At 31.5% G+C, this 23,615-nt stretch overlaps 1 protein-coding gene across 2 annotated transcripts in view; it reads right to left on the bottom strand.

The window, feature by feature from the left end:
- LOC148284062 (peripheral plasma membrane protein CASK-like) overlaps positions 1 to 23,615 on the bottom strand; it is a 431,540-nt gene that overhangs the window by 193,277 nt on the left and 214,648 nt on the right. For both annotated transcript variants that reach the window (XM_088242793.1, XM_088242794.1), the window contains exon 6: positions 14 to 189. In XM_088242793.1, coding sequence (XP_088098919.1) covers positions 14 to 189 — 176 coding nt within the window. The remainder of the gene's footprint in view (positions 1 to 13; positions 190 to 23,615) is intronic.

Genomic DNA, 23,615 nt, shown 5'->3' with positions numbered 1-23,615 from the left:
TAAAAATACTTACCCGTAACCTTCCTCTGCAGATGCTTTCAAATAGTCTATCTCTTGTCCCATTGAAGGGGAGGGATCCACTGAGCAGGACATGAAGAAGAACCCCAGCAGACCAAACGTCCACTGGTTTCCCATACAGCTGATTGGAAACTACTTCAGGGGCCATGTAATGAGGAGTTCCTATTCGACCTGAAGCAGAAAAATAACTCCATTAATATAGAACTATAAAATATAGTTAACTTAGTTGTAAGCATACAGTCATAATAAGGAAGTTTAGCTCTACGGGAAATTGGATAAAAAAACTGTTTTCTTACGCGCGGTAAAAATTTGAGCATTAAATATTGTACTGAAAAGTTTCTATAAAATGTATGAAAAAAATAAAAAAAGTATAACGAACTTCTTTGAACGACGTCACTAGTTGATATAAATCAACCCAACCAATGACAGATAGTTACGATAGGTCAACGGACCAATCGCCAGAACTTACTGAGAAGAAGCGGAAGAGAAGTTTGGACAGTACACGTGGAATAATTTCAGATACATAAAACTTTAAAAAATCATAGCGCTACATAATTTTTTTTATTTTTGTCTTAAGTTAAAAGTCTGTTAATAAAATAATAACATAAAAAACCACTGAACTTCCTCATTAGCTCTTTTGGAAAGAACAAAAGCGTTTAAAATTTTTGGTTTGGATTTTAGTGTAACAGCATACATGTAACATACGGTTTTGGTTTGCGCTTGCAATTCTCGACCTGAGTATTTACGACCTGTTCTATTGATGTAAACTGTGTCTAACTTTGTTGTTAATAATGAGTAGGTATGGGCGACTCTATAAACCGATGGCACAGGCGGTGTGAACTTAACTACATTCGATTTCCATTTGCAGGATTTTAAAAGTGGCCATCGAGTCAAAAACGCTCGTTCAGGGTTCTGGATTTGTTCACACTTGGAACTGTATTTTTAATCTGCACAGAGTTTACATTACATCGATACTTCATTTACATCGAAATTGATTATGACATTAGTTTGTACAATTTTGTAATTATTGTATTTTTTTTCATAAATGGATATGATAAGAATAAGGAAGTCTTTTTTATATTTGTTTATACATTTATCGTTATAGAATAACGCTCATGAATGCTGCGCCATTTCACCTATTTTAATTCAACATAATTCTCGGCTTATCATAAAGTTTCACAAAACTTTTGATGAATAATAGCAAAAGTTTCGGGTGGAACTTGACAAGCTGTCAAATGACAATATGTCCCCACATCCATTTCCCTCAAATGCTATTCTTAGATTTTAAAAACGAGAAAAAAATCCGCTTTTTGACAGTATTTGTCTTATTTGATTCAGCACCTTAGCTTTCATAAAACTTGAAAAAAACATTTTCAAATTTCAATTTGGTCGTTGATTACCTACCTCAAACTTTTCTAACATTCCTTAAAAGTTTCGAATGTTGATTCCTTTGTCTGAAGATTCCCTTCCATAGTATAAGATACTTAAATTATACATTAACATTCGCCGCGTGTACAAAAACACGCTTTTTAACCAAAACTAAAAGTGGATAAATAGTGCATATTTACCATAGCCTAAGTTAAGGAAACAAATACAAAAATAGAAAAACTATCAAGCCGTTTCCCCGTAGGAGCAAATGGAGAGAATGTAACGCCACGTCATTTCATCTATCGCTAGCACAAAGCAACAGTGAGATATCTCTGAACAACATATTCTGAGATAATCGGAATTTGAGGTATATAAAAGGTCTTATTGAATTGAATTATTTCAAATAGATTATAAATACTGTATTTACACATTGGTCATCTATCTAACTTCAATATTTTAAAACATTTTTTATAAAAATATTAACATATCTGCGTGTGTATCTCAAAATCAGACATTTTTGGTTTATCTTACCATTGCTTTGGGCTAGCGATATGTACAAACATATGTATGTTTTTTTTAAAATCATTTATTCATATAAAGACACACACTACAAAAAAAATGATAACGTATCCCTAACTCGATAAGGCCAAGAGCCCTGTGTTGAGTTGGGATACAACAAAATATAAATTGGAAGCATGCATATTATTAAAGAATACTACAAATAAAAAATATTACATATACATAAATTTCAATAGGCATCTGGACAACACGCTTAATGGTATTATATATATAAATCTATGCAATGTCTCGCAGCAGTCTCCTGCAATAGTCTCGTCCCTTAGACAATACCCACACTTGTACACTTCTGAAAATGGCCCTTGTTTTGCATGACTTAATATATTTATCCAGGACGTTGAACACTTTATATAGACCTCACTTTCTCTACATACATATTCTTATGCCCGCACGCCGATTTCTACTCCTTTTGACACGTTCATCTTGAGCTATTTTTTGGATTCGGTCATGCGATCACTTTCTCGGTCTTTCTCGCTGTATACATCCATCAACAAAAAAATACTTATATTTTTGTAACATACTTGTTTTTGAATTTCTGAGACTATTCATACTCAATTATTTGATTTGATTCCTCTGGTTTAAATATACCAACTTGATAAATATACTTATTTCCGTTTATCATACTATTTTCTGCAAAAGCCCTAGGTAAAAAAATACCTAGAATAAGGTGAATGACTGTTCTGACCAGGTGTATTTTTGTTTGATCACTTATGAAGTTTCTAAGTTCGAAGAAAAAAGACAAAAAAAGTATTTATGAACAGTTTCGGGAAAGGGCACACACTTCCATGGTTATGTAAAATATTACAACAAATAAACACATATAAATCAATTCAATCCAAATTTTGACAAAACATTTATTGTAATACCTTGTAAGTCTTTAAAAGTGACTCGTTTATTATAAATAAATGCAATTCTAAATTTGCCCTGAGACATTGTTGATTGTTAATTTAAATCGTACATTTTCATTTATCGTGTATTTAATCTAATCAAACCTCCTGTTGGGTGGCTTGGGTAATATCACACGAGACGCATACATTACTCATTACTTACGCATACGTTATTCCCTTTGCAAACCCGCAGGTGTATGAACGTCCATTATAGATTAACTGAAGGGTACAGAGGATAAATGACTAGAAAATTTTGAATAACAAAGCCTTTTAATCTCTTACCAAATAACTCATCAAAGTAAAACCTTTATTATCAAGATACAAACAAAACATGAGTGAAAAATTTGAAATCTGTAATACTCGTATGCGGGCCTAATGAATTAAACATTTTTATTGTTTTTATTGAATACCGTTTTTGAAAATATCAGACAATAATTCTGTGGCTTGAATCTATAAAAGCCAATGTCGTAAGAAGTAAATCGTAATATTAAAGGAAAGTAATTATTTAGCGATTTTGCGGCATTATAATATGAGCCAGAGAGTCAGATCTACTTAGGCAATAAACTTGAGTTATTTCGCCATTCATTGTGTTTTTTTAGTCTTCATTTATAAATTCCAAAAATAATTCACGAATTGTCGAGCATCACAAATATTCTTAGAGTTTGGTTAACTATTCTCCAACTGATAATGTAATGTACATAATTTAAACCATTTTTCTATTATATTGTTAAGCAAATTTTGTAATACTTTACCTTTAATGTTGAAGCATGCACATCCGTTAATCATTGAGCTTGTCATGAATTTCATGATATCTTGAAGTATTTTTGATAAAATTGAGCAAATTACTGGTGCTTTTCAATAATAAAAGTATTTTCAATTTGGCATAACCGATTCTATATTCACAAGTCCAGTCTCAAAGTGGTCTCAGATATTGTTTTTGTTTAATAATAATATAACATGATTACATCACTTTAAATTCAACCGGAGCAATGCACACAGAAATAGTATTGTTGTCAAATATGTCCATAGAAAGATAAACGGTCATAGTAAATTCATAGAAATTCAAAAACAAATTATATCGAACCATAGATTTGTAGTATTAATTATTCACGTATTAATTTTTCCGTTTTTTCTTGTATTGCATATTATTATTTTGCGTTGTACTGTATGCTAAAGAATCGAAATTAAAAATTAATATTATTTTCAATCGAATATTTATATATGTAATTCTATATTAACATAAAGTGTTTTTTTTAGAGGTACTTATAAATCTGATTTCTCGCATTCAAATTATATTATGGATAAGAAAATTATGTTCCTCTGAAATTAAATTTAATTGGATTACTATGTTACTGATTTAAACATACCATGTTTCTACCTCAGTTCAGAGAAATACTTTTAAAATGTTTTTTTTTATTTCATCATAATTATCATTCCCTTTCCGCACCTAATGGTGCATTGGTACATCAATCGCAGCGTATCCCAATTTTATTTTTGTTATGTAACAAAAAATTATGAGGAAGGTAAGATGATCAGTATTACGCTTCAGTTACAGGTTATGAAATATTCTAGTGTAAAAACACATTTTTAAATAAATATTTCATGTCAACCACGTCAGTAATCGAATCCGAGACCTCTTGCATGATAGGCAAATGCGCCGACCACTTAACCACGAGGCCGACAATATTTTTTATTGTACATTCTATTACGTCATACGAGTATATATGAAACTCAACAACATTTATATTATTTTGTTAAATCATGTTTCTTTATGCTTATATTATATAAATATGTTCATATTGTTGTACTTTACTATATTATTATTTTTGCATGTTTTTATGATATTATTTTATTACGATATTTATTTGAAATTCTTGTTTTATCTATGTTATTTAATGGCATTATCATTTTACAATTTGACCGAATTATGGCATTATTTAAAAGTGGTATTTTTGTGAAATCTTGATGTGTTTTTACTCTACTATTTTATGTCATAATTGCTCTTCTATTATGATAGTGATGCATTTAGTATTGACTTTGGTTCTATACTTCAATATTATAATGTGTCACATGCTTACTTTGCATTTTATAATACCCATTTGATCAATACTATAGGCTCGCAGTATCAATTTTATAATTTCAATATATTTTCACATATGTAGCCAAACATATCCTGGAGAAACTCGGTCGGGTAGAGCCAAGGATAATATATAACGATAGCTTGATATTGGTTGCTTTAGGAGACACGTATAGATAATGTTACTATCTTAGAGTAATAATACGCTACTGGCTGATAATATATAGTCACCCGCACGAACAAAAAAAAATTATGTGATTATCAAACTCGAAGTAAGTTACAGTTTACAGCAATACAACGGGCCGTAGGTACTCAAGTCGAGAATCGCAAGAACATAATGAAAACTAAATGCCAAACCAAATGTTTTTTACGCATGCAGTATAGCCTAAGGGCTTTTCTAGAGAATTATTACTCCGAGATTACTATAATCTGTAACAAAAAAATATTTTTTAATGTTTTATAAGCAGATACAAAAGTTTACATAATAAATACATCAGGCGAAAAATGCAAAATAAAGCAATATTCCAGTCAAAATAATTTATCTTTAAATTATAAAAGTGGTTAAGCCATGTCGTACAGCACATTTCTTAAGATATAAATTCCTTAGTAGACAATCTGTGAATATTAGTCTCCAAGGAAGCGAAGGGTTAATTGCTTTGATGTCGCAGATCATACATGTTATTTTACCCAATATGTATGAAAACGAGGATATGAATTTTAATTGAGTATAATGAGAATGATCTAGAATCCAGAGATTTTGGGATGTTTCACAAATAAATTAGACCCTTAAGAGGAAATGCGGTCTGACTTTTCTTCATACAAACGTATTCCCAATATTATCCCTGGATTATGGCACTAGAGAAATGTTTTCATTTAACTTTTTTGATAAATTGTTACTTATGAAAGCTAAGCTATCCAATAACCCAAAAAGCGCCTAGTTTTATCTGCCGTCTTCGGACGTACAGTATACAAATATGATAAATAATTTTGAAAAACGGAAAAGGTAAATTTTAGATAAACACAGGAAATTTCATTCTCATACACTTTCTAAAAAAAAAACCGAAACGGTTCAGTTTTGGAGTGCGGAAAATGGAACAGCGAAATTTCGATTTTGTCGATTTTAGTTAGACATTGTCAGTCTAACGTGCAGTTGTCTTTTTTGCACAATATTAAGGAGGCATATGCGAGAGAGTGACAGAAATAATATGTTCTAATACCTATTTATAAAACTTCTTTGACACCGTGTATCCTCTTAACATGACAAGCAAAATAAAAGTCAATAAATAATAACGTGAATATTATATTAAATTTTAATATAATTCCATTTAATAATGTTTAAGTGGATTCAGGTTCCGGGATTCTAATTTTAATCATCCTCTAAGTCTTTTCGCAGAAAAATATTCTTTAACTCGTTATTTTAACTTAATAGATGATAGTTATTATTTTTATTTAATAGGTACGTCCCCATCGTTATCAAATGGTCTGTGCGTTGTCCTACCATATAAGAGGTATCGGGTTCAATTCCCGACATGATCAAAATGAAATATTTATTTTGAAATGCGTTTCTACACTTGGATATTTTAGTCACTGGAGTGTCATCTGAAGTATTAGGTTGATTATTTTACCTTCATGTGACAAAATGAATGAATGGTTGTTGTATCAATGCAGTGACCTATGAACCATTAGGTGGGGAAAGGTAATAATGGAAACAAATTATTGTGTTTTAAATTGTTATTTTGTGCGACATTCGAATCATTTTTTTATACTCTACAAGAAATTACATTTACTTTTACGTTACATATATTATTTTATTTGATTACAAGCCTTCAAAATGGAATGTCAAGTAAACGAAAGTGAACATTTTTGACACCTCTTTCTGTTTGCATTCAATCGGAGGGAATAAAGCTGCCTAAGCTGCTCGCAATATTTGCGCAGTGTACGGTCAAGGTGCCACGAATTATTGACTAATTTGTTTTAAAATAATTAAGGGGAATACTTTATTTACTAATTGGTTGGTGTAATAAAAAGGACTAGGGTACACGACAAAAAATATACGAATATTAGTCAATAATATATTCCCCCTTATTATTTTACAACAAATTAACATCTTCGCGGTACGCTGCGCAAATATCGCGAGCAGCTTGGGCAGTTTTATTTCCTCAATTGAACGCGAACCGAAAGAGATGTCGAAAATGATCTCTTTCTTATCTTTGCCATTCTGATTTCGAAGACTCGTAATCAAATTAAATAATTTAGGTAAACATCTTTAAAGTAAATACAATTTCATGTAAATAAAAAAGTTCTCTTTCAAATGACGTACCTTTAACATTTTTTATTTAATTTTGGTGCTATTTTTTAAATTTGGAAAAAAACTGGCGAAATGTATGTTTACACCTTAGATGTTAATCGACATATTAGGTGTAGTATTCAAAATATTTTATTACATTAAGTTATATACCCTTTTTATATTTTAATTATATTCGGCAATAGATATTCCCACGCATCGGATATAATTAATTTACGGTATCGTTCCTATCTATAGAATAAACCTTTCGAACTTTTTAAAAGATGGTGAATGGTCATTAAACCTTTAGTATAATTATTGTATGAAACAGTAGCTTTATGATTTTCTTGTTATATTAATCCTTGAAAAGATTTTATTATTTAATTGGATTTTTACATTTATTTTTAATTTGTTTATATAATTTTTAGGTTTAATTTTTTTTTCTTAATCTTGGGTAAAAAGGCATGTTTGTCTTTAAAACATATATATATTTATATAATTAGTTTCATAAAATGCAATTTTGCCGTATGTTAGTAAAATAAAAAACTTTTACTGACTAACATGAACGCCAAGAAAATAAGTCTCGGCTGGTTATTATTGTAAAAAAAAATGCCGACTCTGTGCTGCTTTGTTATAATTTCTTATATTTATACATTTATGCTCGTATTCCTAGCCAAAAAAATAATGCACTAATAAAAAAAAACAAAAAAAAACAAATTACGGACAAAGGCATTATACTTTTCTGGCCCCTACAACGTTTTAAGCAAGGAAATATTAAAGACTAAACAGGAAGCCGAAGAATATGTTTCATGTTTTAGAATATAATTTAAGTTTCTTGAAAGTCCTTTCTCGTTTTATTGATGTAGATATGTTTTAGAATATTTGTTCATATTTCTTTTGAATTTTCACACAACAATTGATGTAAAAGTATGTACAATTATGTATGGAATAAATAATCCGGAACGTGCCTGTAGGCCAGTGGAGTGGCTACATCCATAAATATAAATAACATTATATTGAATGTACCTATTGTAAAAACATTTTATTTTGTAAACTATGTATTTGTATTTTATATTGGATTACATAAATAAAAAATAAAATTAGTCACGCTGTTGCTGATTTTGTTAATCCAAATCAATGTTGATATAATTTATTGCCGTGTCATCAAATAACTTATGATAGAAAACAAAAAGAACTCACCTAATAAATAGGTATTACCTGTTTTAGTCAATTTTTTATTGTCTATTTCCATATGCTCTTCATCAACAAATTAACTCTTATATTGTGCGATTATGGTTGTTATTAGAAAATATTATGTTCTTAAGTGAAACGTTACTACTCGTATTTCTATGTTTTGCGGACAGATTGTAATGTTGCGCCATTCGAATGCACAAAAATATAATATGATTATAATGACTTGTGATTGAAGCAAAAGTTTTTACCAAATTAACAAATTGATAAATTTCGCAATTTAAAGACAAAAAAATATTGTTACACTGTTGCATTGTTGCATACATAAATCTGTGTGACCGCATTTTTCAAAACCAATTGATAGGTTAATTGTCTAATAATATGTTCCAAAGAGCAAGAGTAGATATGCAGTTGCTGACTGATACAAAAGTTCGAAAGGTGTCCTAACTGGGGCATCTGGTTAGAGGAAAGAAGTACGAACAACTGCACTCTATCATAACAAGAAAAACAGACGGTCGACGAGCTGTGGACAGAAAGCAAATCTCCTAGCTCAGGAACCTACGAGACGGGACCGGGATTAAAACAGTCGAGGCGCTGTTCAGAGCTGCTCAGGATAGGGGCACCAGGTGATAGTCGACGTCGGGGGGACCTGACATGGCACACAAAGACGAAGAAGATCTAATAAAACAAAGGCTACGTCAAAACTGATATTGTTCTAAAATTATAATTGGTTATCGCTGTGTACTAATCAACTCCGAATAATTTTAAGACGGGGAGAAAGTCGCGCGATCATTAATGTCGACACTTAAAACGGCAGTCAGGGGTAGTTATGCAGCTATTACTCCGGGACCAGAAAGTGGTAGAGCGAGAAATTTCCTTTGATAAAGCGCCGGTGAATAAATGAGATTTACCTTTAATAATTACCAGCACAAAGTTTCCCCATTTACGCTACGGGGTCCCACCCACGTCACTTCGGCACAATTTTAACGAAAATTTTAACGCAACAAACTGTCTAAATACTTCAAGTACAACTGGAATACTAAACTTTTCTTCGACGACCGTTAAAATAAACTATTAAACTGTTATCAACAAAAGTTTTTCGGTTTTCACACTCAAAACCTACGCATATAAAACACATACGTAGATACGTAGGTGCGCGAACAATTTTGTAGTCATTTATTTTGGAATAACCAAATATTTATGGTGGTATAACTATTGTTGAAGAGCATCCTGAAACATGAAGAACACGGAAACTCGTGATAAATTATAAAATATTTTTTTTGTTTATTTTGTTTTGTTTGATTTTGGTTTATATTAAAAATAAATACCAAAATCGTAAAACAATTACTAAATATAGGAAGCCAGAAAACAAAAAACACACGTGAAATGTTAACGTTGTGCATTAGAAACATGGTTAATAATATTGAAAACACATTTATAAATATTTGTATTTGATTTTTTAAATCCTGAAATATTTGCATAAAGGTATGAACATAATGACGTCAGCATAACACCTAATTTGCTTTCAAAAAAAAAAAAACAGCGTTTTGACAATAATCGCTAATTAAGTCAAGTTTTTGAATTCTATCTGCTGATTTATTGAAATTCTATCGCTATTATTTTTTATCCTATTTATTTATAAAATTTCTAATCTTTCTAACTTTTGACTTTTATGTAAAACAGTATTGTTTAGTGAAGACTGTCCGTTAGCAGTTCATGTCAGAACTACGGGACGCGAACCTGACTTGAAAGGGTAGACAGAAACTGCCATCCGACAGAGATGCCTGGAGGTTCTTTGTGGACAGCGTATACTCGGGAGATGAAACGGAATTTTTTTATTTATTTATTTATTTATTTATTTATTTAGCATTTCACAGTTTTAAAATGTACATAGTTTATTTGTTTCAGGTCCCGACTAGCTAGGAAATTCCTGTGTTTAGGAAGGACCTTATTTTATTCATGTGTTTTTTTTTTTTTTTTAATTTCATTAAATGATGCTTAATAAATTCAAAGAATAATAATAACATTATTAAAAATAAATATAAATTTAAATTAGAAAACATGCAAGTAATAATAATAAAAATTGAATCATAAAAATAGATTAGAAAATATGCAATTAATAGTAAATAAATGAGACACAATTATTATAAATTATAAAACATACCGATAATAATAAAAATTGAACCACAAATACACATTATAATATATAAAATGAGTAATTAAGAAATTAAACAAAAATATAAATTGGAAAACATACCGATAATAATAAAAATTGAAGAACAAAAATAAATTACAGAATATACCATTTATAATTTTTTTTTAAAAATAAGATACGGTTAAAATACTAGTTTTAAAAAGAAAAAAAAAACATATGTAAATGAATAAACATAAAAAGTAAAAATGAAATATACATAAAAACAATAAGAGATTTTTTTCAATTAAAAGCAACACAATTTTTAGTCATGAAAATAATTATAGGATATAAAAAGGTCTACCCCTAATCCACTTGCTCACCTTCTTCTTATAAACATTGTAACTGACAGACGTCTTTATGTCAGGGTCCAACATGTTAAAAAACCTAGGGCCCAATACTGCAAAATGTCTCTGAAAAAAGGCAGTTCTACTTAGAGGTACCCCAAAGTTTATGCTCATTGCATATCTTGTTTTAATATTTTGTTGTGTTCTATTTTTTATTGAAGACCAGAAATTTGTAAGGACTTCTCTAACATAAAGTTGTCTGACAGTTAGTAAATTTGTTGTTTCAAATAGAGTATGAGAGGGGTAAGTAGATGGCAGTTTTAGCATTATTTTCAATATTGTTTTTTGGAGAATGACCAATGGATTTAGTATGACCTCCGAACAACCACCCCATCCAATTATTCCATATGACGCAACCGACTGGAACAGTGCAAAATATACCGATTTAACTGCTCCGTAGTCTAAAACACCTCTCAATGAGTAGAACACATGTATCAGTTTTCGGAGTTTTTTGACAGTCATAGAAATGTGAGATTCCCATTTAAGATGGCTGTCAATCATAATTCCCAAATATTTAATTTCATTAACTCTTTTCAAGGGAGAGCAGGTACACGGCACTTTATCTTGTCCAGGAATTTGGTTTAAACCACAAGTATGAAGCATAACATTGAAAGAGGTGACTGGTTGGGTAGCTCCACTGAGGCTAAATGTTATGTAGTTTGTTTTATCAATATTGAGGGAAAGTAAATTTATGTCTAACCACTTTCTCACCATTTCCATTCCTTCTGTGGCCTTACAAAAAACATCGTTCCATGAGCATCCATCGAAAACGATTACGGTATCATCTGCGAAAGAAATAATGGCTTTGCCAAGTTCCATGTTACAGAGATTATTAATGTATACAAGAAATAGTATTGGACCCAGTACACTACCTTGGGGCACACCGTTTATGACTGGTTGACTTTTGCTTCTAGTTTCTTTTCCCGTCTCATCCGTTATTTTTGTAGTTTGAGTTCTCCCTGTCAGATAATTTTCAAACCATTTTAATGCAGTTCCATTGACTCCTATTTCTGATAGTCTTCTACACAGTATCGAGTAGGACACAGTGTCAAAAGCCTTAGCTAGATCAAGGAACACAGCTATAGTTTTACTTTTTCTATCTAAACATTCGGACAGTATCTTTGATAAATTTGCTATCGCATCAGATGTGCTCTTTTTTTGTCTAAAACCGTACTGATTATTTGATAAAATGCTATTGCTCTCTAGGAAGAAATTAAACCTTGTTTTAACTATCAATTCTATGATTTTAGAAACTACACTAAGAAGAGAAATTGGTCGGTAATTGTTAACTGAGCACTTATCTTTGGATTTAAAAATAGGAATAACAATAGAGTTTTTCAGACAATTAGGGAAAATTCCCTCCTTAAAGCTGCAGTTTATAATATGTGTTAGAGGAAAAGCGATTATGTTTTTTAGGTGCTTAACACATTTAGTAGTAATATTGTCAGTACCTGAAGAGCAACAATTCTTTAGCGAGGAAATAACCGCATTAAGCTCAACATGATTAGTGGGTGAAATATTAAATGGAGGGTACGGTATATTAGAGCCGTTTATTCGCGAAGCCAATTCTTGTTCGGAGTTTTTCAGTCTATTTTTGATAATATTAGCTAAATTAGATCCTATGTTAGCGAAAAATTTGTTAAAGTGGTTGGCAATTAGGTCAGGGTTTTTCAGTACGTTATACGGTTTTTCATCTATGTTAATATCGTTTATAGAATTTCTTGTCCCAGATGTATATGAAATTTCTTTTATGATTTGCCATATTCTTTTTCCATCACCTTTAGCATCGAGAATCTTATTTCTATAGTATTCCTCTTTAACATTTTTTATGGTTTTGTTGCATCTATTTCTATATTTCTTATAGTAATAATTTAAAATTCGATCAGTAGGATTATTAATAGAATATCGATGAAGTTTGTCTCTTTTTCTAACACATTTGATAAGTCCTGTTGTTATCCAAGGTTTGATTTTACGTTTCTTTGACGATGTTCTCCGTGTGATGCTTGTAGCATTTGTTATATGTGCATCGAGTATATTAACAAAGTGTTTGCAAGATTATTATTATTTAATTATTATGATGATGAATGAACTTTTAATATTTCACCAATTAGACGGATAATGCAATGTTTGACTTGTTATTTGCAAACAAACTGAATCAAAGCATTGCTCATTTCAGCGTAGTTAACCCTTCAGTAGGCGCGCGGGGTACATTTATGTCACCCATTCGAACTGTCACATCTCGAAATCTATGTTAGTGTGTAACTTGGAACTCCATGTCAGTACATTTCCAGTGATATAGAATATCCGTGTTCCCCGCTCAGAGCGAGTCGTGCTTTGGAGTCACTTTGACGAGTCAGGAAGATCTCTCAAATTCTTGAAGTACATATGTAACCCGTGTGACCTGTTGCATAAGCATTTTTTCAGAATCTTTTTTTTAATCTTATGTTGATTAAATTTCATATTTTCAATATGGATTGTATGACGTTACATTATGTTTACATATTGCACAATATACATTTTATAATAAAATGTAGACATAAATTATTATTATTAATAATATTTTATAAATAGAGAAACTATGGATACAATACAAGACGCTCAAATTGTACCATGGCTTCGAGAACCGAGCAAAGAGGAAAAATTATTTAGAGGTTTCGAGTTCTGATGATGAGCATTTCCTTGAGGAAAGGGATTATCAATCCGCATTAGAGTAGTAGGCAGATGACTCAGGTGAGATACTTTCAGCTAGCCCCAAATTCTCAGAGTGTGAGGTGCCGATAGGCGATTTTTATAAGAGCGTTGATAGTACCCATTGGTCAAAGAATACGCCATCAAATAGAGGAAGGACTCGATAGCATAACATTGTATATGTACCACTAGGGTCTAATGAGTAAGCTTAACAAGGAACATGGAGTAATATTGTTTATCTTCGTTTCTTATTGATTGTCTCGAATTGGCGTCCAAAAATGAGAGATAAATATTTTTTTAAATTAAGGGAATAAGTTTTAGTTATAACTTTAACAACAACCAAAAATTACTATGCACGCAAATCAAATTGGGTGACATAATATACATATGTGTGCCGATAGATCACTCGCGTCACATATTGAGGCACGACCACTGTAGGGTTAAGTGAACATTCCCCATTCATTTTAATTGCCTAACCCCTAACGGGAACTCGCTGATTAGGCAAGTTCAAAATTTAATTTATAATGTGTTCGCCAATGGGTTTATGAAACAGGTCTCAAAGTTTGGATACTCATAAGCAGTTTGAGTAATTCAATTATAGCAAGTTGACAGCATTGCAAGATATTTGAATCGTTTGGTTATGTCTGTACGATGACATATTTAATAGTTTTCGTCTAGTTTTTATTTTTATTACAATCTATTTTAAGATAATGAGATTTTTATTTATTTATTAACGGATTAAAAAACCGTTTACAAAACTGTATCACAAAAACTAAAATCACAGCAGTGAACAATATAATGCGGAGTAATGAGGAATTTCAGCCCTACGGGAAATTGGATACAAAAAATGTTTTCTTACGCGCGGTAAAATAAGATAATGTACGACAAAGTTTATTGAATATGTGCGATTTTTTTAAAAATAAAAACGAGCTACTTCGAACCACGTCACTAGTTCATATGAATCAACCAATGATAAGAGAGTTGAGGAAAATTTTCGATTTAGTTGCCGTCAACGGAACAATCGGTAGAACTGACCGAGAAGCAGCGGAAGAGAACTTGAGAAGTCACACGCGAAATAATTTCAGAAATACAAAACTTTAAAAAATCATAGCGCTGATAATACGATTCATAAAATTAAAAACCAATGAACTTTGTCATTTCTACAATTAGGGAAATTCGAAATCAGCATTTGCGATTTACCACTAAAACCTTTTTTTTTATTCTCCTCCGTGAATGCTACAAATAAACAAGTCGTGAATTCAAATCATTGTAATACAATTTATTTATTTAAATGTACAATACAGCACTCTTGCCAATTACAATGTACATAAATTATACAATTAGGTATCTACAAAAATATCATTTAAAAAAGCGCAATAGATTATTTAGGTCCATAAAAACAACAGTAAACGACGAATAAGTCACTAATACACATTATGGTACATAGTTAGAGAAGAAATATCTAAAACTGGAAATCCCAGAATGGAAAAGATCCACCTCTCTCGGTAGGCTGTTCAACAGACCAATCGTTCTCCCCACAGGCATCGACAGCGGTAAATTTGTCCTGCATTCTGGAAGAACAAATCGGAACAATGATGGGTATTGCAATGGGTAGTATCCATACTCTCTCATGTAGAGGTAACGAAGAAACGTCTTCTGTGTTCTCTCAACCATTAGTAAGTAATTGGTTTCTTCAGCCCCCCACATCGAAGCACCACTCTCCAGAATGCTACGCACTAAAGTGGTGTACAAAAGTTTGATGGTATTCAATTCTGCGAAGTGTTTAGAATTGTGTATCACAAATCCCAACGTCTTAGAAAATGAATAACTCACATTGACAATGTGGTTATGAAACTTTAATGATTTGAACGAATCACAGCTTTATCTCTGTTGAGAAATTATCTGATATTTTTAATTGTTTGCATTTGAATTCACCGTGTCTATCAATTTGTGAATGCATCAAATTCTCCTAAAGGTAATAAATGAATCAATAATTGCGGTTTGGATACCAGTTCAATGATTTTAACTGTGTCAGTGGGTTTGATATGTTTGTTACATAACATACAATATTTCATTATTTACAGTAGCAAATCGTTTTTCATATAACACGATTGGATTGATTTGATTCCAATTACATTTTAAATGCATACGCATATTTTATATAATATAAATTATACTAAAAAATTCTGTTTATTTGAATGTAATTTTGTTATTTTTTTTTTTAATTTTATAATGCTACCTCCACACGCTTGCCACAAACAGCTAGGTGAAAAACTTGGCAAACGTACGCAAGCCAAAAGTCAGCATCCACACGTTTGCAAATGCGGCGGTCAATCCTGACCGATCATTGGTTCAAACCTTACTGGAATGTAATAAATTCAAAATATGGCTTTCTTTAATTTGTGCACCAAATACCGACGCCGCCTCAAACCGCGGTAAGCACTCGCAAGCGTACGCAAGACAAGCCAAACGCCCTACCCAAGCTCTCGCTTGACAAGCGTACCTTACCATATTTTTCCACACTTTATATTATGTGAAGGTTCTAAAAATGGCCCTGTCCATTAAAATTATTTGTATAATATTTTGACTACGAAAGTATTTTTTAAATTTCAAATGTAGTTTGCAATTTGTGATTAAATCTCGTTAAAAATTTTAGACAGTGAAAAAGTTCAGTGTTTTTTTTATTATTTGTTTATAGGCAATAAAACTAAGCTAACCTTTTTTTGTATAGTTATCGTATTATCAGCGGTGTGATTTTTTAAAGTTTTGTAAATTTGCAATTATTCCGCGTGTGACGTCTCAAGTTCTTTTCCCTTTCTTCTCGATAAGTTTTGCTTATTCTACAGTTGACTGACCGTAAACCAAAAATCTAACACAATTAAAAAAAAATTTAAAACATTTTTAAGAAACTTCGCGTAACAATTAAATGCTCTAATTTTTACCGCACGCAAGAATACCTTTTTATATCCAATTTCCCGTAAAAGTGCACAGAGCAGTAAACCTTCGGACAAAGTGACCCAGATTTGAACTCTGGAGCAAAAAGATTTATCTTATAATTAATGAAGTTATAGTTATATTCACAATCAATTTGTTAAAGCATCGTACAGCCGTTCATAGTATTTTAGCCATAGAATTAAGAATAGTCCAGAAGGAGCGTAGAATCATATTGGAATACATCGGACTGTGTCCAATAATTCCCCCACTATGCCTCACTTTCGCCGCGCGCATTCGTGATGCCGTCGCGTAATGTTGCGCGATAAGAAATAATATAATTATAACACGAATGTAAGGTAAAAAAAAGCAATCTGTTAATTTCTCAAATATTTTATTGTGCACGCGGAAATATTGATTTGCACAACAGAGTAGATAAAAGTAAAGGGTCATTTTATAAGAGTAATATTGAATTAATGAACTTTAAACATAAAATATAAAACAAACTTTATTTTTCATAAAACGGATATTTTTAGGTCAGGTTAAATAATATTTGATGTTTTAAAGATAATGTCGGTGAAATGTCCACGATAGAGTTGTTTAATCCGAGATCCAATTTTCATTAGTTCTCTCAGAAGAAAAAAGTAGGGTAAACAAATTTACGACCCTGGCAACACTAACGAAATGTTCATTTTGTTTCTTCGACAATCTGACAGATGGAAAAATAATTCAATTTTTAAGTAATGCATTTGTTACATACACATTTGTTTGCTAATAACACATAAAATGTGATTGCATCCTGTTTCTTTAAGATCCTAGCAGTATTTCTACACTTTAAAAGGACACAACACGGCATAGTTGAATTTAAATCAGGAGTTGCGTACTGAGCGACGTCTGCAAAGAAACTAATGGGTCAAAACGAAAACCTGATCATTTATGAGTAGTTTAGTCGCCTTCTGTTTGATGTTCGAATGCGGTTTCTGGACTATTCGTAATTCTATGATTTTAGCTTTAATAAATAACAAAACGAAATTGAAATGCACGTATATAATATTTCCAAATTTGTATGTTTGATATAAGAGAGAAATAATAAATGTTGACATAGTAATTATAGAAATATTTTTTTCAAACTTTAAGAAACATCAAGACACAATGAAAGAATCACAAAATTTTAGTACAATTTGTATTATTTTATTCTAATCTGTAATTAAATACAGTTAAAATGGCACATTATAAAATTTCAACCTCTCGAATCAATAGCATTAAATAATGTTTCATGGTTTATCGAATAACGCAATATACAAAACGTAATGTGTGTCAATTTTGAGGTTATAAACACATCTATACGACTGTCAAATCTGCGCTCGCGAATATGTAGCCATATAAATATTTTAAGGGGTAAGTGAGTTCTTTTTTCTATTGGTATATTTTTTTCCTGAATTTTTTTGATGCAATGTTCACATTAAAATTTTTACATCAATTCTTTTTATTTACTGTGGTGCTAATTTGTCTAATGTTCTTACTAAGATACATCGATAGATGCAAAAAAAAAACAAACGTGTGAAAATATATATGGCACATTGTATTATTTTATTTGGAACAATATACAAATACATTTTTTTTTTGTAATTATAATAAAACGCTATGTGGATGTAGTTTTTTAAATGCCAAAGAAATAAAATTGTATTATATTGTTAATAATTTGGTTTATATGTTGTTTATATGACATACATTATGTTTTAATATACATATACTCTAATTTTATTTTCTCCTTTTATTCATTATCATTCCTTTTCTACATCTAATAGTGCATAGGGCACTGCATTGGTACATCAGTCGCAGCGTATCTTGATCATTTTATCCTATTATTTTTATTTATAAAAGCTCTTTAACATGTGATGTATATGGCAGAAATGCCGTAAACAAAAAATAAATTATGCGAATAAGAAAAACCAACAATAAATTTTAAGTACAAGATAAATAAATATATGGATGTGAGTGTTATTAATAACGAACGAACTCATAAACTTAGCCTAAAATGTCTTTGTTGTTTTTCAATCCAAGCATATTAAAGTAAAGGGTTAGGAGTTAAGTAAAATCCGAGACTTAAGTTCCTTGAGGTTAGTTATAAAATAATCCCCTAAGGCTACCCCAGGCTATTCTACAATAACAGATTTAATAACTCTCGAGTTCTAGGGAGAAAAACAAGTTAGATACCATGAATTTATTTAGATTTAACAAAATCAAAGCGAATTTTAAAAAAATATAGTTACTTTCTTGAAAACGCTGAATTGAGAAAACGTGAATTCAATATTTCTGAAGAATTTTTTCTTAGAAATTTCATTTAGTTAACTTCAATCACAAAAGCCATTATGTTGTGAATTATAATAATTGAATCGTTAATTTCGAAAACGACTAAAGTATACCATCAATGATTTTAAGGGAGAAAGAAAAAAACATACTGATAAAAAAAATGTATATTTAATTGTCGTAGTATAAAAACTTTTAAAAAAAGACAAATTTGACATTCTTCTTCTTCTTTTCCACATCTACTATTAAATGGAGACCAGACGCCTCTAGGAGATCCTATCGCCAGCCAGCACTCTCGTCTCCTCCCACGTCAATCCCGCGTCCCTTAGTTCCGCCGACTAAAGCTAAAAAATCGTCTTTGACGGCCTTTCAGTCAACTGAGGCATTTTTTTTAGGCATGGCACCTGAGGTATGGTCAACACGTGTCTATGTCAGGTCCACTGTCGCATCTTCAAGACGCTCGTTATAGAAGTTGCGGCTGTTCTCAGAATTCAATGTTTTAACCTTACGCCTAATATTCTCCAACCAAAACTCAGAAGTTTGGTGTTTTGAGCTTTGGTAAGGTGCCAAAATTCCCACCCAGAAAGGAGTACTAGCATTATACAATACCTGTCCTGTATATAGATGGACAGAGGATCGAGAAAATTGACAGCTTTATTTACTTGAGAGTTTACATAACTGAGGATGGTGGCATGCACAAAGAGCTCGCAGCCCACCTAGGAATTGCTGGAGAAACTCTTAACATGATGCGTTTTGTCTGACAAACTAGTCTAAGCTCGGTAAAAATGAAATGCCGATTATTCTATTCTTGTATAATGCCAGTACTATAATTTAATTTGTACCTTCTAATATGGTTTAAATGGATATAATAAATTTCCACTTTAATCATTTTAGAAATTAAAGATTCAATTACTCTTTCTTGCGAGCAGTTTTGCAATTGAAATACTACTATAAATACTACTATCCAGCATTCTGTCAAAACATACCAAATCAGTTGCATGAACAAAGTAGAGCTAGCATTACATGGGTCTTGTGTAGTTTCTGGTACAATAATTCTTATGTCAAATCTTGTGCTATTTTATTTGCTATTTTACACGGGGCAGTTTCAGACGATGAAAATTACACGTAAGCTTGCGCAGTACGTAGATCTTTTCAGCGCCATGACAGATAACGGCAGTCAAAACGAGCTATCTTGTAATGAACTAGAATCTAGAAAAAAAAGACATAAAATAGATGCTTACATAAACGAAGAACGAGTAATTGAAATTGAACATGTTAAATATTTAGGACTAAACATGGATAAAAAATTGACATGGACAACTCACATTAATAATTTAATTACACTATCGAGTCTTTTTACAAAATTCAATCAAAATTCTTATGTAGGAAGCCTATGTCGCATCTTAAATATGATTTATGCCACAACTATGGGTAACAGGAAACCTAAATGACATAAACAGACTACAACGACGGCAAAATCGAGACTAATAAATCAGGGACTAAAAAAAAGGTGTTTTTTTGGAAAATGAATGTAATAATCCGTAAGGGTAATACATTAATTTCAAATAATAAAAAAATGACGTGACTACTGAAAACTGACAACACTTTATTCTGCATTCAATATCGGGTTTCTAAAATAATAATGGACAAAACATTATTGAAAATCAGTATTTCCAGAAAAGAAAGTCAAGCGAGAAGTGAAAACGTGCAGATAAACAAATAAAACCGAGAATAAATAAAGTGACACAAGCAACAACAAACGCGCGTTGACAGTTGTTGTTGACAGTTAACAGTATCGCTGGTGTGAGTAGCGTGCGCAGATCTTGGTTCAAATATCTGTTGAAAAATAAGAAATATTCTAATTCTTCTGAAATTTACCTCAGATTTCACCCAATTTGTGAATTAGACGACATATACCGTGCATCCCATGACGGCAGATAAAACTGGGCACTTTTTAGTGTTTATGGATGGTTCTATAGCTCCCAATGGAAACAATTTATTAAAAAAGCAGAACAATAGAGACGAGCCAATGGTAAATACCTATATCTTGTAATATTATATCAGATAAAGCTGGGCACTTTTTTGGGTTTCTGGATGGTTCTATAGCTCCCATAAGAAACAATTTACCAAAAAAGCAGAACAATAGAGACGCGCCAATGGTAAATACCTATATTTTGTAAAAAAAACAACGGCTCTAGTACGATAATACAGGGAGAAAGTACGAAAATACGTTTTGTATGAAGAAAAGTCAGACCGCGTTTTCTCTTAATACAGACAAAGACACCTAATTTTGGTCAACTTGAAATCATAATTTCACCTAAAAATAAAACATACATCAATGTCATTTCCCTTTCTGCACCTAATAATGCATAGGGCACTGCATTTGTAAACCAAATGCAGCAAAGTTTGAAAATCTTTTAAACGTTAGAGGCTTGTCAGCAGGCGAGAAAGAAACTATATGGAAAAGAGTTATAAAGAATACACCACAACACCAAATTAGTTGAAAAAAATATTTATTCGATTTTTTTCTAGGCCGTCTAACCAACTGCGCCACGGCCACGTCCGCCCTGCTAGGAGTCGAACCCAGAACCGCAACAAAGGTAGACGAACACGTCAACTACTACACAACGCGGCGGACTTATCTCCACTCGATTTCCTTTATTAGAATTTTACCTGAGAGGAGCCATCGAGTCGAAAGAACTTGCTTAGGGTTGTAATTCTATTTCACCTATTTTCATCATAATACCTTTATCTGGACCTTATGGTTTATAAGAGCACCATATTGGTACATAAAGGTAAAATCAGCATTTCGCTTTATATGCCGGTCCAAGGAGAATAAAATATTGCGCTGCAAAACCACCATTTAAACTAATGTTAAACTTGCCGGGAGTCGAACCCGGGACGCCAAGCGTGGTAGACGAATGCTCTTACCATCATGACGAGAAACATTTATCTCCCTTGGATAGTTAATTCTTGATTTTCATTTTTAGATTTTTTAACAAGCCATCGATTAAAAACAGTCGTCCGGGAATCTGCATGTTTTTTTTACACACAGAATATAATATCGTCGCTTCAGTTCGTTTTTGTCCAACAGACCAAAACGCAAATCTTCAGAAATAAAACTTTAAAGTTTTTTTTACTAAATAAATAGTGACAACAACTTGAGACAAAATTCATTAAAAAAAACCCCTTAAACAATTTTCAAAATATATATTTTTTCATTTGAAATCTATAAATAAAGGCTTTCTCAAAACTCTTGTGCGCTTAACTCAATTTGATTAAAAATGGTATGTGAGACAAAACTAAACAAAAGCGACGATAAGTTTATAATCCAAAGGGGTATTTAAAATTATAAATAAAAAAACAGTCAATAAGAGATCATAAGCCATGTAAATGCTTAGACTTCCACATTCCCTTTTTTTTGACGTTCTCCGTCTTTTGTAATAGGTCAATCTTTACAACTTTCTAGGGGGTGAAATCCAGTCCTAGTCTACAAAAATTTGGACAAACTCAAAATTTTATTTGAAAATTTAGAAATACGTAGAATATGGCACTACCATGATGATGATGATGCAATGAAGCGATACAAGCGGATGCAACTCAGCCAAAGGTGATCCATGAGGGTTCAGAGAATTGGTGTAAGGTGTGGTGTAAGATACTTTTGGTGGTGATAAACATAAAGAATACGGGTGACTGGTGTGGTTTGGATGCTGTGAGGATTGAGGATCCAATCATTATCCTTACCCTCACCGTCAGACTTGATGTATAGCTGACCCTTGGCGCTTAGTACCGGCCTGCAGTCGGACACCAGCTCTGAGACCGACAAAACAATCTATTTTGATATTTGATTACATATTTATTTATTTATTGACGGACTTATACAGTCCATTCATAACAATAGTAAATACATTTTCTTATAATAAATACAAGTACAAATGAAATAAAATACACCTAGATAAAATTAAAGCTAGAACAAAAAAATAAAAATATTTGTAAATATTGTCTACATTATACTCTGAAAGTTCGTTTTACATGGTTTTGAAATAACACAGTCCAAGAACAGATTTTTAAAAAATATTTATTTTAAAATGTGTAGAAAAAATAAAATTAAACTTTTCGTTATTGGAATGCCCAACACTACACTAAGTCTAAAAGTCGTATCTGCTCAATTGAAAATTTTACAGAGCATTACTGTTTTATGCTTTCCCAATTAGTTTTTTTTTTAACAAGACAATATATCATATTAGAGAAGCAAAAAGATCTTTTTGTGACATCTTTGACCTTTTAATGCCCAATTTTTCTAATTCTCACTTTTGAATAATAAAAAAAAAAGTTAATTTTTTTCAATTTTAATTTCATATTTTAGTTGATGTGGACAATATGCTACATCGGGCATTAAAAGGTTAAAAAATACAAAAATGAAAGGAAAAAAAGAATTAACGATTTTTATAAAGATCTTTTTATATAATAATGAAAGTTTCGGAGACAATATAACTTCAAATATTTAAGAAAAACAAAGAAATCCCCCTTTAAACTTTAGCGAAATTACATTTTTGATAGAACATGTGCAACTGATTTTTTGTTTCTAATTTTATCGAAAAATTTTATCCCGGTGGTGACTTTTTAAAATAAGTTTTAATAGCGAGTATGTAAACAACTAGTCGCCGAGTGATAAACATGTTTGAAATCGCTTTTATACACCAATTATCGGTATGTAGCAGATCGTCTACGTTGGGCATTGTAGGGC

Source organism: Micrasema longulum, unplaced genomic scaffold (assembly GCF_059751315.1).
Source record: "Micrasema longulum isolate JH-2025_06_02 unplaced genomic scaffold, ASM5975131v1 h1tg000163l, whole genome shotgun sequence".
Taxonomy (NCBI): Eukaryota; Metazoa; Arthropoda; class Insecta; order Trichoptera; family Brachycentridae; genus Micrasema; species Micrasema longulum.
Note: the sequence above shows the minus strand (reverse complement) of the source record. Positions and strands in the feature narration are given on the sequence as shown.